At 43.6% G+C, this 14,934-nt stretch overlaps 1 protein-coding gene across 17 annotated transcripts in view; it reads left to right on the top strand.

Annotated features, from left to right (window-relative positions):
• The window catches only part of AAK1 (AP2 associated kinase 1), a 170,407-nt gene that overhangs the window by 108,408 nt on the left and 47,065 nt on the right, over window positions 1–14,934 (top strand). For all 17 annotated transcript variants that reach the window (XM_027622264.2, XM_027622263.2, XM_027622256.2 and 14 more), the window contains 5 exons: window positions 26–158; window positions 3,553–3,656; window positions 5,584–5,663; window positions 9,815–9,969; window positions 10,915–11,225. In XM_027622264.2, the coding sequence (XP_027478065.1) occupies window positions 26–158; window positions 3,553–3,656; window positions 5,584–5,663; window positions 9,815–9,969; window positions 10,915–11,225 (783 nt within the window). The remainder of the gene's footprint in view (window positions 1–25; window positions 159–3,552; window positions 3,657–5,583; window positions 5,664–9,814; window positions 9,970–10,914; window positions 11,226–14,934) is intronic.

Here is a 14,934-nt window from a genome sequence, read left to right on the forward strand (position 1 = left end):
CTAGCAATCTGCTTTATTTTTTTAGGCTCTTGGATGTTTGTTGTATAAATTATGCTACTTCACTTTGCCATTTGGAGAGAGTCAGGTGGCAATTTGTGATGGAAACTTCACAATTCCTGATAACTCTCGATATTCCCAAGACATGCACTGCCTAATTAGTAAGTATTTCAAGTTTCTAGTTTCATATTTTTATCTCTAATCTCCAGGAATAAATTGAGGGGCAGAGGGACTGGCTCACGGGAGTGATGGGTTGGATGCAAAGATAAGTCAACTGGTAATGGTTGGTCACTCAAAGACGAATAACGGTGTCTAGTTAGAGTCGCAGGCCTTTTTGCTAGATATCTAAGCTCCTTTGCACTCGAGCAGAAATCCTAACTGTGCTTTGAGCAGTACAGTACTGCTGTGTTCTGTTGCAGTCAGTATGAAAGAGTCCAGCTGACTCCTATCAAGTGATAAAAAATTCATCTTTGCAAAACTGGAAGCAACTCAAATTGAAATGATTGCCATGCGTTGGCTGGAGTGAATACATAATTAAGACTGTATAACTCTGTGGAACAAGGTTTTTTCTCTCTTTAGGTTAATCACTGGATTTTGATAACAAGCATTTAAACTCAGTGCTTGGTTTAAAATGTTTTTTAAGATTCCCCACTCTTCTGCAGCATCCTAGCAAGCATATGTATCAGTTCATTAACCAGATGGTAGAACGAATAATCTTTGCACAAGCCCTTGTACTAAAATGTGAAACAGAGATATTTTATCATCTTTTCACATTGGTCAAGGGATTTAGCATCTAAATTTTAACCATTATGGGTTATAAGTCCTGGGATAGTTTGGATCCCAGTTTGGGTTCTGGGTGGGGTTGCACTGAAAAAAATAGAAGCAGATATGGGTGGAGCATCTGACATTTGTTGAGGGCCTACTTGGACCTTATTTAACTCTTAAAATCTTATATAGTAAATATAATTATCCCCATGATCCAGATGAGGAAGCTGAAGCTGAGGAAGTATAGGTAACTTACCCAAGGTAACATCGTTACAGCTTTTAGATGACTACCCATTCCACTGAGCCAGTTTTATCAATCCACTTCTGTTTATGAACCAAAAAGGGGGAGGTGGTATTTAAAGAAATGGGAGTATGGCCTTTAATGGTTGCTGGATTGTTTTCAGAGGTAAAGCATTAGAGTAGTCCCTCCTTATCCGTGGGTTTGCTTTCTGTGGTTTTAGTTACCCGCAGTTGACCGCAGTGGGAAGCATACAATCCTACTTCTGATGTATAGTCAGAAGGTCAGTAGTGGCCTAACGTTAAGTCACCGTGCCTGTGTCATTCCCTCACGACATCTCATCACGTGGGCATTTTATGCTTTCACATCATTACAAGAAGGGTGAGGACAGTATAATGAGATATTTTGAGAGAGAGAGAGACCACATTCACGTAACTTTTATTGTAGCATATTGTTCTAATTGCTTTATTTTATTATTATTGTTAGTTAATCTCATAGCATACCTAATTTATAAATTGAGCTTTATCATAGGTATGTATAGGAGAAAACAGTATATATCGGAGTCAGTACTATCTGCAGTTTCAGGCATCTACTGGGGGTCTTGGAACGTGTCCCCCCTGGATAAGGAGGACTACTGTATGTCTGTTCTATAACTGCAGCTATGTAAGTGAGATTGGAAGGAGATATAGGAAATGGCCCGATCTGGTGCTAGAATGGTAGGATTTTTTGGTAATACATTTTCTTTTTAACATTTGTACAGCAAATTCATATTAGGAAAAACAACTCTTTACAAATATCTGTGACACTGACTTCTTTCCCAAACTCTGACCTATTTTTTTTTACAAACTACTTGAAGATCCCACAGTCACCCTAGAGTCACAGATCTAAAATTAAATTTATTGTCCTTGCCCAATTACTCCCAACACGCAGTTCCCCTCATTTTTTGGTTTCTATTAGTGGTGTTACCATTCACGCCGGGATAATGGAAATTTAAGGCTTTCTTTGGATCTGGCTCGCAAGAGAAACTAGAGTCGGGCATTTTCTAAGCAGTGCTCTTTCTTTGGAGTTCAGCCGGTGTGTGCCTGTAGGGGCGGAGTGGCCACCAGCCTCTCTCCTCCTTCCATCAGCCCAGCCCAGCCCCGCATCACCGTGAGATCGGTCTTACACAGCGCCACCCTGTCAGGTCCCCGTAGTAAACTTCCTGGTTTGCCCGTGGTCGCACAGTAGGGCCCAGCTTCTTAGCATGGCATTTAAGACCCTTCATACTCTGGTTCCATCCCACCCACCCAGCCTTATTTCCCTGTGTTCTCTGATGAGGAAACCTCTGCTCTGTCCTTCTGGCACCTGCATTTCCTCGCAACAGAGCCTTCCCTTGCCTTTCGCCCAAGTGCATTTTTGCCCAGACTGTTCCGTCACCAAGAATATCTTTTTCTCTTCTTTCCCCTGACTGACTAAATTCTTTCCTGCCTTCAAGGACCAGCCCAAACCCTGCTTCTTTTTTTTTGTTTTTAATTAATTTATGGGAGCTGGGCGGGGGGGTAGGTGGGAAGGCAGAGGGAGAAGGAGAGAGAATCTCAAGCAGAGCCCTTGCTGAGCAAGGAGCCTAATGCAGGGCTCCATCTTATAGCCCTGAAATCATGACCTGAGGCGAAATCAAGAGTCAGAGGCTCAAGCGACTGAGCCACCCAGGCGCCCCAAACCTTCTGCAAGGCCTTTGCAAGACTGCAGCCTCATCAGTCTTTCCTACACTTAGTGTTCAGACCATTCATTTGTTTCCTTACACAGTAAGGCCTTGCGCTGTTGTTTGTATGTATGCATGTGTATGTTTGTGTGTCTTCACAAAGATGTTTTTCCTGGGGATTTTTCCAGCTTTGGAAAGGGCAGAAGTGTAAAGGATCTGGAAATAAATAAGTGTTCTATAATTATGTAAAAGTAGAGTGTATTTATCATTTTGTAATTTTTTAGAATGGAAACCAGTTAATATCTCCAACAAAAGAATAGTAAGTCAGTTCTTAAAATTTGAATTTTGAGGGGAGTTTGGCTGGCTCAGTCGGTGGACATGTGCCTCTTGATCCTCAGGGTCATGAGTTCTAGCCCCATGTTGGGGGTAGAGATTACTAAAAAAAAAAAAAAAAAAGAAAAAAAGAAAGTGAAAAAAAAGTTTTGATCATAAGTCTCAAGGATAATCATTTGTTTAGCAAGATAAGGAAGCCAGGAGCCTATAACTTCCTAGGTACCAGAATATGAAGGTGGTAACTTTAATAATGAGAGCTTGCTTGAGTCCCTGTTGTACAAGCCACAGCATGTGAACTTCAGATATCTTTGTTACAGTTCAGAAACTTTGTTACTTTCTTGTGCATATTAAAAAATTTTAGGGAAGTTAGAGCTTCCATTTCTGAGAGGGGAGGAAAAGAGCTAATTACACTGTTCGACTTTTATGAGAAATAAAAATGAAAAAAAAAAAAACACATTTGGTAAGAGAAATTATGTTTCCTAGCTAATGTAATAAGTATTAGGGTATTATTAAATATGTTCACATATGTTTGTCTTAGGGTATATGTTGGAACCAGACCCTGATAAAAGGCCGGATATTTACCAGGTGTCCTACTTCTCATTTAAACTACTCAAGAAAGAATGCCCAATTCCTAATGTACAGGTATGTGAAAGATGCTTTTTAGGGGAAGTAAACATTATCAAATTGTCATTTAAAATTCTGGGGGTGTGAACCAGCTGTTTAATGAATATAGATGTCCTTTGTTTTGTGTGGTAGGGGGCATTCAAGCAAAGCTAACTATGAAGCAATCACTATAAAGAGAATCCAATTTTCCCATAGAATTTAATTATTAAACTAAGGCAATTACACCCCCCCCCCAAAATCCCTAGGGATTGAGTTGAGCACTTCGGGTGAAGATTGACCAACCTACTGTCTTGTTAACTTCCACAGTTCACTAAGAGCTATAAGCCTGTTGTATTTACCTAGCGGTGGTAAGGCAGGCTGCCTTCCTAAGGCAGGCCTCTGAATTTGTCCCCATACCTACTGGAACATAAGCCCCTTGTTCCTTTTCTCCTTTATTGCAGCAGAGCTTTCTTGATTCTGCTGCTACTCTCTGCCATCTATAACTCACACTCCTTTTCCGCTACCCTCCTTACACACATCAGGCTATAGGAATGTTTTATACATTTAGTAATCCTAAGCTCTGCACTCAACAGTTTTCAAACTTCAGACCATTTTACAGTCTAAGCATATTTTTCATGTGTGATCCAGCTCCCTTGAATATTTTACTAATGGATGCCATAATAAATAAGTTCTAATCTGAAATTGTCTTCCAGTTTTCCCAATAGTGAACTTTGATGTCCCTATTGGAGCTTGAGGGTACTGATAAATAACACTCCTCTTTCAGTCCTACATTTGGAATCGGATATGGGAATCATTCAGGTGGAACTCAGAATATTGGCTGTATTACTAATAAGGTTGAATCAGAGAATGTAGCTTGACCAGTCAGGCTCCCTAACATTAGATCCACATGACTGAGCAGGGAGCACCTTATTCTGTAGAGACAGGCTCTCCCTTAAAAGGAGAGGTCAGCCAGGCGAGCTCACTTTTTTCTCCCAGGCCTGTCAGTCAAGTAAGTTACGGAGGAATGCTTGGAGAGAGGAAGAGGAGCAAGGAGAGATATCCTAGCAAAAATTCTCCCCACCTGGAAACATGAAGGAAATGGGAGGTCCCTCCTAAAAGCCTAAATATTTACTGTTACTAGTAAAACTATTACTAGTATTACATTTATCAGCTTTCCAGATTAAAATGAGGAATCTTGTACAGGAACCTAACATGACCATGTTTTTCTTTTGCTGCCCCACTTTCCCATTCATAGAGTTAAATAACCTGAAATATAATTGGAAGCATTCAGATTGGTAACTAGTTTTTAAAAAGTCAGGCTCAACAAGTCTCAAGCTGTTTGGTACTCACTCAGCAGTGCTAAGCAGTTGTCTTGTGGTTGGGGACGGGAGTGCTCCCTCCGGAGCCAGAGCTGGTGTCAGGTGGCCCGTGTGGAATCCAGGTGGGAGGAGTTCTACTGGCCTCATGGGCCTAGGGGTGCCTCATACACTGAAGAGGCCCCGGCGCTGCAACCTAATTGTTCCTGGCTATGGTTTTCTCCCAGTGTTCAAGATAGAAGACAGAATGAATCCCGGCTGGGCCTGCTGCTAGTCAGTGCTGACTTCTGTAAGGTTTAGCTGATAGTTTAAATAGTAATACAGGTTACAGACATCACTCCCATTCCATTCTTAACACCACCTCTAAGCTGTGTGGTAGGAGGCAAAGGGTCCAGAAGGTTGGGAGCCTTGGGGGAGGAGCGCATGGGACGCAGGCTGCTCTGTCCTCTTCTCCGATATGCTACCTCCCTGAGGGGGGCCGAGACTGGTGGGATCTACCTTTGGTTGACTTCCCTTCCCTCTAGTAGACATCAGGGCCTGGAAGCCACACTGGGAGATCCCAGCACGTATTTCTATCGGCCCAGTCATGCTGGTATACTTTTACAAAGCAATCTGCAATGTCCTTTTTTGGTTTCCTTTCAATTCTGTAGAACTCTCCCATTCCTGCAAAGCTTCCTGAGCCAGTGAAAGCCAGTGAGGCAGCTGCAAAAAAGACCCAGCCAAAGGCCAGGTAAGAACTGCCCAAGTGTGCGCAGGTCCCGCGCCAGCGGCCGTAGCGGTAGGAGAAGGTGCCTGGTGGTTGTTAGGTTCCTGTGGCCAGAGGCCGCACAGAGCAGGAGAGCAAGCTCTGTCTCTTCCAGGGAGTGCAGGGAGGAATATGATGAAACACAGAGATCTACATCTGAAAGAGAATGAAGAGCTCCACAGCTGTTTCTTTTGCTTGGGGAGAAGCACAGGGGCATTCAGAGAAGAGGCAAGAGCCAACTTTAAATATTGCTAAAAAGAATGTCCCAAACAGGTGTCCTGGTCTTCCTGTAGCCTGGTTCACCACCCTAGTCCTTCACCTCCCATTCCTTCTTACTGTCTGTGGCCCTGACCACCTCAGGAGAGTGCCAGTCAAGGCACAGACTCCATGAACAGCAAAAGAGCTTGTGGATCTTAGCTAACCACATTCCATGGAACATGGGGTCTTCCCCGAAGCAGATGCCAAGAGAGGATTGAAGAAGCTAGGATATTATTTGACCATGAGAGAAAATAGGGAGACAGCCAGGGAAGGCTGGAAGAACCATCAGAAGGTGATGTAAGTCTAACCCAGAGCAAGGAAGGAAGAATGAGTGGAAGTGACTAGAAACTGCCACACAGTTGAAGGAAGAAGGTTCACCAAAGGTGTCAGAGAATCCTCAAGCCAAAGTCAGCTACCAGAGCAGCCCCCGTGTCCCGGGAACAGGCCGACTTTAATCCCCCTGTGACGGGGGTAAAAGGCTGGGAGCAGCCTGTGGGAAGCATGGCCTCAGAAGGAGCATGGCAGTGGATTTCAGGAGCACAGGCCCTGGGGCACGTGGTGTTTGCACCCGTTGCCAACTGCAGGTCTGTGGGGCACAGCCTCATGGCTGCCATGCTTCCAAGTGGCAGATTCTGAGGGTAGTCGAAGAGATGTTTATGCCTCCTTTTTCTCCCACGTTCCCATGGCGAGGAAACATTAGCCGCCAACTATCAACAAAGTACCCTAGATGGGGTTGTGTGAATTTTAATAGAGTGGTAAAATAATTTCTACATTTTTAAACATTCTTAAATGTTTCTGGAATAAATGTAAGTGCTGATGTGGCTCCAAAAGTTAAAGGAGACTTGTTTTTCACAGACTTAGCAAACTATATCCATGGTGTTACTTTGTAGTCCATTTCCTACCTAAGTCTGCCATGCTCGCCTCTGGAAATTGCTTTTGGGGCTGAGTTCATTAGCTGAGTATTTGGGTTTATGCCCATATTGCTCTAGACCCAAATATAGTAGGTACTGAGGCTAAGCAAGGATCTATTCCCACAAAGCCCCCGCATTTATAACAATGACAATAACCAGTACTATTCCAAGTGGTGCTGTGTTGTGTCAAATGAAGAAAATCATACCTGTATCATAAGGCAGTTGTGAACATCGGTGACTGTGAAACTGTTCTATAAACTGTAGAGTGCCCACGCTGTTAGTTTGTATGGATCCATAATGCTGCGAGAATACACAGACCTTACAGCCAAGAGATTTGGGCCTAAGGTGTCCTATTTATAATTTACAGTGATTTCATTTGCATTACCGTATTTGCTTCCCAGTCCTGAGAGGTAAGTTGTTCTTTCTAACTCTGTTTTTAAAGTAACCACTCTTCATTGAGGCATCATGTATACCAGATACCGTACGAGGTTCTTTCTGTAAATAAGATCACTTTCTTTTCCTTGAAATAAATCTATGAGCCATTGTTGTTGTTCTCATTTTACAGATGAGGAAACAGACTCAGAATTTTAAGTGGCCCAAGGTAATCAATCAGTATGTGGTTAGTTAAAAAAAAATACCCGAATTCCAGCATCCATACTCTATTCTGTGCATTAAGTGATTTGCCCACAAGCACATAGATGTGACAACTTAGAGCCAGACCTCCTGGCTTCAAGGTCTGTATTTTTTCACACCATATTGAGGGCCATACAAACTAACATTTTGAGCACTCTACAGTTTATAAAAATGGTTTCACAGTCATTGATGCATTTGATGTTCACATCAGCTTCATGATGCATTATTTTCTCCATTTCATACAGAAGGGACCCAGAGCAAGAAGAGGTAAAATGACATACCTATTATCACACAGTTAGTGAGGAACCAGGCTCAAATATAGTTTTCTCTGACTCCAAATCCCTTTATCTCTAAGATGTTACCCTTAAGAGAAATCCATCCAGGGGCTCCTGGGTGGCTCAATTGGTTGAGCGTCCAACTCTTGATTTTGGCTGAGGTCATGATCTCAGGGTCGTGGGATCAAGCCCTGTGTTGGGCTCCGTCCTCAGTGCAGAGTCTGCTTGAGATTCTCTCTCTCTGCCCCTCCTCCTGCTCTCTGTCTCTCTCTCTCAAATAATCTTAAAAAAAAGAGAAGGGGGGGGAGAAAGAAATCCATCCAGTGTGGAGGTTCTTAGCATTTGGTTTCTATAGACATCTGTTCGACTTTCTCAACATTGGCTATATATTTCTTACACCTTTCTCTTCTCCAGCATTTGTCCTATTTTCCTTCCCACCTTCCTTCCCCAGGTTATAGCCTCTACAGATACGATAGCTTTTATATTATAAGTTCTCTACCCCACACAAGAGCATCCCTCTAGCAGGATTGCAGAGAAAAGCCTCAGGGTCCACAGTGGACATCCCTTGGAGATACGTCATGGGGAAGGCACATGGGGTCTGCTTTGCTTCCTATTTTGCATTTCATGGAGGCCATGCCAGACATATTTTGGAAATAGTCATGAAGCTTGTTTATTTTGGCCATAACTTCAGTTTTACTCCTTAATGTGCATTTTCAAAAGACCACTACTCTGTTCTGAGTTAGATGGCAGCCAGCTGCCTGGACCGCTCTAAATGAATGGAAGTTATCATCTGTATTTTTACACTATCACATGGGACAAGTAGACCACCCAGCAGTCCTTCCTGTATTAATTTGGATTAGATTTCGCTGTGATGTCCAAAATGACAGTGGCTCATATAAGATAGATGTTTTTCTTTCAAGTAAACAAAGTCTGGAGGTAAGTAGTCAGCGGTTGGTTTGGCAGTTCTGCCCCACACCCAGGCTTCTTCAAGCTTCTCACTCTACCTTCCCTACGATTGTAGCCATGACGTCACAGACCAAAATGGTAGCATTCCTGTTCCAAGTAACGGATGAAGGAATAGCCAAAGAAGAGAGACAAATGGCATACCCTAGCTATTTCTTAAGGCTTCTGGAAACTGCCATATAACAGTCTGCTTTCCCATGTAAGGCTGGAACTTAGACACATAGCCACACCTGATTATAAGAGAGGCTGGGCAATGTGATTTTTACTCTGGGTGAAATCCAGCTAAATTTTTTAATTGGAATATATTTTACATATAACATATTCCCCAAATCCTTTATCTTGAATTATTTACTTATTTCTTCTAGTTGCCTTATTGGAGTCACTCATTTATATGCTTTTTTTTTTTAATTATAGAGAGACCATTTTGACTAGTTCTTTTTTTTTTTTTAAGATTTTATTTATTTATTTGACAGAGACACAGCGAGAGAGGGAACACAAGCAGGGGGAATGGGAGAGGGAGAAGAAGGCTTCCCGTGGAGCAGGGAGCCCCATGCGGGGCTCGATCCCAGGACCTTGGGATCATGACCTGAGGCGAAGGCAGACACACTTAACAACTGAGCCACTCAGGCGCCCCTTGACAACTAGTTCTGACCAAGTTTGAGTCCCCTCTACATCTGAAAAACACCTGTTTCAAATTCCTTTCCATCATCACCCGAAGCATATTCTGGGAAATCCTAGGAAGTATTAGGTGGAATGGTCCCAGGGTCAGGTAAGCTAGAGAAACATTGCCTTCTGTATCGGGCTCTCTTCAAAGTTCTCCATGCACGTTCACACGTGAAAAGTTCTGCCGGAAAGAAATCTGCTCAATATATTTTGATTAGTATGTTAAAACTTCTTTCCCACCAACCCTTGTTTCATAACATCTAGTAACACTTAACATTCTGTGGAATACCCTTTGACAAATGTCGATTAAGCAGATCTAGAAGCTTTGGATGAGTGTGGAGGGGAAAGCCAATCCATCAAGTACTCTGTCTACCCCTTTCCCACTCTTCCATACGTTAATGTGAATCTGTGTTTCTCCCCCTTCCTTTTCTAGACTGACAGATCCCATTCCCACAACAGAGACTTCAATTGCACCCCGTCAGAGGCCTAAGGCTGGGCAGACTCAGCCAAACCCAGGAATCCTTCCTATCCAGCCAGCCCTGACACCTCGGAAGAGAGCCACGGTTCAGCCCCCACCCCAGGCTGCAGGTCAGTAACTCAGATGGTTTGAAATTTGGTACACCCTCTTTGCTATCCCAGACATTAACAGAAGTTTTGGGAAGCCTACTTTTGCTTCAGAAATGGAATCCTGAGACACATAAGGAATAATGGCTTGACCTGAGGACCAGGAGGTGAGAACCCATTGAAATTATATGGCACGTGGCTGGCAAAAGGGGAGCCCTCTCAATGGGTTCGGCAGGGGGCCTCCAAGACCACTGAAGCCTGATGTCTCTATTTTTTCTAGTCTTGGCCCGGATTTTGTGGCTTGGTCCATCCATCCCATGCCTTCCTTTTTATTTCATATTCTTCTCCTGGCCTTTAAAGAAGCAAGACTCTCTTCTTTTTGACACAGGGGCATTGTTTCTTTAATGCTCTGTCTTCTGAAACTATCCATTACCACTCCATGTTTTGGTATTCCGGCTCTAATGAGATGACTTAGTTTAGAGGACCCAGATGATCAAGTAACTGAATTTAGTCATCACTTCCCCTACCGGGAAGCTGCTTTTGGTGAATTTGGTGGTCATCTACTTATAGCCAGGCATCTAGACTGGGGTTGTGTAACTTACAAGTAAAACATCAAAGAATGCTTTTGTCCTAAAGCATTAGTGCAAAGATTGTATTTGAATGCAGTAGCATCAAAGGCCAGCTGAATATGTAGATACTCGGGTGCTGACTAAAGGAGTAATTGACTAAATGGAATGCTGAATAAGGGAGGGCTTTCTGAAGGAGGCAAGCACTGAACCTTGTTCCTGAACCTTGTTTTGAAAAACATGAAGCACATAGTTTAGCAAGAAGATGCAAAGACAGAAGCACATGGCTCTTGGGATTATCTGTCCTCTTATCACCCCCTCTTTATTTCCTTGGCAAGAGAAAGCAAGCCATTTTCGTCTGGAAGAGTTTTGAGCCCTTATATGGAGTTTATTCTCATTACAGGATCCAGCAATCAGCCTGGCCTTTTAGCCAGTGTTCCCCAGCCAAAAACCCAGCCCCAACCCAGCCAGCCTCTACCCCAGTCTCAGCCCAAGCAGCCCCAGCCTCCACCCACCCCACAGCAGACGCCGCCCACTGCGGCCCAGGCTCTGCCCACTGCGGCCCAGGCCACGCCCCAGCACCAGCCGCAACTCTTCCTCCAGCAGCCGCCGCCGCCGCCGCTGCCGCAGCAACCGACCCAGCAGCAACCGCCACCTGCCCAGCAGCCCGCGGGCACGTTTTACCAGCAGCAGCAGCAGGCCCAGGCCCAGCAGGTAAAGTGTTCAGTCTGACCCTTGCTTGCCGTATCTGAGGCGGCGCTGCGGAAAGGCCCAGTAGGTACAGGCATCTTCCTCAGGGAGCCCTGGGAAGACAGGGAGCCACTCCACATCGCCTCATTGCTTGTCCCAGCGCTGAATACTGGGAAGCATTGCGCTGTGGATGCATCACTGGGCCACTCACACCTCTTTCCTGGGCCATGGGGAATTCTTCGCCTGATGGAGGAACCTCAGCAAGGGAGCTATTTTTAGGGACGCTTTTTCTCTTCTCTCTTTTTTTCCTAACACAATTGCACCATTACCATACTAAAAATAATAATTTCTTCTCTTATAAAATATCCAGGGGTGCCTGGGTGGCTCAGACAGTTAAGGCCTGCCTTCTGCTCAGGTCATGATCCTGGGGTCCTGGGATCGAGCCCCTCATCGGGCTCCCTGCTCAGCGGGGAGTCTGCTTCTCCCTCTGCCTGCCGCTCCCCCTGCTTGTACTCTCTACCTCTCTCTCTGTCAAATAAAAAATAAAAAATCTTAAAAAAAATATCCAGTAATGTTTAACTCTTCCTGATGTCTCATAATATCAGTTGGCTTGTTCGAATCAGGTTCCAAACAAGGCCCACATGTTATATTTAGTTGTGAATCTTTCTTCCTCCATTATCTTTTCATATTTTTTCTACATTTTTTACTCTGAACATACTCATTTTATAATGATTGACATATCTTTTAAGTCCCCTTTTATTCATAGTGCCCTCTCCCTCTTTCTTTCCCCTTTGGCATTTAATTTTTTGAAGAAACTGGGTCATTTGTCCTGTAGAATTTTCCACCGTCTGGATTTGGCTGATTGCATCCCTGCGGTCATTTAATATGTTCTTCCATCCCCTGTGTAAACTGGTAGTTTTTTGAGCCTTGGTCAAAATTCGATTCAGTTGGAATAGTTCTTCTTCTGGTTGTATCACTTCAGGAGGCGTATAAAGTCTGGTTGTCCTCTCTTTTATCAATATGAAGATCAGTCCGTGAGTTTGGTGTTGTCTGTCTGATCCATTCATTCAGTGTCCCTGATCAGTTTAGCAGCAACTGCTGATCACTTCCTAAGTCCCTTCACTCATTAGGGATGGCAACATGGTGATATTCTAGCATTCCCTCCTCACTTAGGGGCTGGAATTTTTCTGTGAAGAATTTTTCTCAACTATTTGATGACCCTGAGGTACTGTTTATATAGAAAAGGCAGAAAAAAACGCTTGATTCTTCACCTGTGTTTACCAGTTTTCAGAATGGGTTTGTTCTTAGTGTCATCTAAAAGTGAACAGAGGTTTTTTGTTTTTTGTGGGTTTTGGGGGTTTTTTTTTAAGATTTTTATTTATTTATTTGAGAGAGAGAGAGAGAATCAGAGAGAGAGAGCACGAGAGGGAAGAGGGTCAGAGGGAGAAGCAGACTCCCTGCTAGGCAGGGAGCCCGATGCGGGACTCGATCCCGGGACTCCAGGATCATGACCTGAGCCGAAGGCAGTCGCTTAACCAACTGAGCCACCCAGGGGCCCTGAACAGAGGTTTTTGATTTGTTTTGTTTTAGTATCATCATGAATTCAGGGATTTAAACGTATTTGTAATGTTTCCAGACATTACCTTTTTAAAATTTTTATTTTGATGCTTAAATTGCCTCAGCTTTGGCCAGTGGAAGTCTCTTCAGACTGGCTCCTGGGTCTTTTGGTGGTGACCCAGCCATCTTTAATGGTCTCCTTGCTATTTATTTATTTATTTATTTATTTATTTATTTATTTTTAAAGATTTTATTTATTTGACAGAGCACAAGCAGAGGGAGAGAGAGGGAGAAGCAGGCTCCCTGCTGAGCAAGGAGCCCGATGTGGGACTCTATCCTAGGACCCTGGGATCATGACCCGGGCTGAAGGCAACCGCTTAACCGACTGAGCCACCCAGGCATCCCTCCTTGCTATTTATTGTAACAGGCCACTCTAGGCTTACTCTGCCCTTGACCTGGAAACAGCCATTTCTCTGAAGGAGCTCCATTTCCTTTTAAAAATGGTATTTAGAGACCACAGTTTGGTGCTAAGGATACTCATTTGCTAATGGGTCAGTTATTTGTTTTTAGACCTTTTCAGTGGATACTTGGGAAATATATTTTGTTTCTTTTGTTAACAGAATATACACCACAAATCTAAATTTATGTTCGTAATTCAGAATTGTAATTATAGGATTTTTGCTTAAGTCCTTGGATTTTATATTTGTATTTTTCTAATCTGAAAAATCTTGATTCCTAACAACATTAACATAATCACTTAATTGCTTTATAATTTCAAGACAATAGTGCCAACGGGAGTACTGGAAACAGGTTAAGATTTCTTTGCCCTTTTCATTCTTAGAATGTTTTGCTCATTTTCTGGAGAGTTTGGCTATCAATTTGATATACAGGTTTATTTGTTTCATTTTGCTTTTGATTTATAGTTATTGCCAAACTTTGGGTTAATTTTGTTGTATGAAAATATAAAACATTTACAGAGTTTCAAAGTTAAATTTGCAGAATTCTTTTTTTTTTAAAGATTTTATTTATTTGACAGAGATAGAGAGAGCACAAGTAGGCAGAGCGGCAGGCAGAGGGAGAGGGAGAAGCAGACTCCCCGCTGAGCGGGGAGCCTGACACGGGACTCGATCCCAGGACCCTGGTATCATGACCTGAGCCGAAGGCAGATGCTTTACGACTGAGCCACGCAGGCGCCCAAATCTGCAGAATTCTGCTCCCTCCATCCCGTAATATAGAGGGAGCCCTCATTCCTGTTTACAACTTGAGAGTATTCTCTTTTAAGGATACATAGCATGGTTTATTCAATTAGTGTCCCTGTTGATAAACATTTGGTCATTTCCAGCATTTTGCAGTTCTAAATGGGCAGCTGTTTATTGACTCTGCTTCTTTGCTAACCCTTTAACTTTGCCCCAGGAGGCCAACAGTGTCCTCTCAGTTAACTCTACAACTACAGTGTTTGGGATGTTCAAAGACAAGACCTTGACTTTTGTTCATCAGTGGGCCCTTGTTTGACGTGTGTGTGTGTGTGTGTGTGTGTGTGTGTGTGTGTGTGTCACATAGTCCTTGGCAGTGGGGAGTAGACAGACGGATAAAAAGTACCCTATCGGTAGGCAGTTTATAAGAGAATATTGAGAACTTGAAAGAATCGGTTACCAATACAAAATAAAATATCAGTAAGTATGGTAGAGTATACTGAACATTTTGAATGTTTAAAGGTGAGACTGTTAATAAGATGGAGCTATAGGGAAATAATTTTCAGAAGGGCCTGAATGGACTCTTTATAGCTGGCTTAGCACTTAGGTGATTTTCATTGTCGTCACTGCTTCGTCCTGTTCATGGAGCGAAGCATTTTAATCTTGGCTGCTGCCAAATCCCTTTACAAGAGGGATTACTTCTGCGATTGGGAGATCATTTATTAGCTTCTGCTACACTCCAGCTTGGGGAGCCACAAGGTGCCCAGTGGAATGGATGCCCGCAGGATTGCCATAGAAACCCACCGGAAGCCGGGCTGCGGGCCAGGAGGCGGCCCAGCTCATGGGTGCAGCCTGGCCGTGTCAGGAGCTGTGGGGTTTACATCCATGCCCTGAGGGTCCCCTCGGGAGTTGTGAGGCCAGGCCACGGGACTTCTGCCCACCCTTGCCTTTGGCTTCAGACTGGGCTTGGTTATTCCTGGGCC

Source organism: Zalophus californianus, chromosome 8 (genome assembly GCF_009762305.2).
Source record: "Zalophus californianus isolate mZalCal1 chromosome 8, mZalCal1.pri.v2, whole genome shotgun sequence".
NCBI lineage: Eukaryota > Metazoa > Chordata > Mammalia > Carnivora > Otariidae > Zalophus > Zalophus californianus.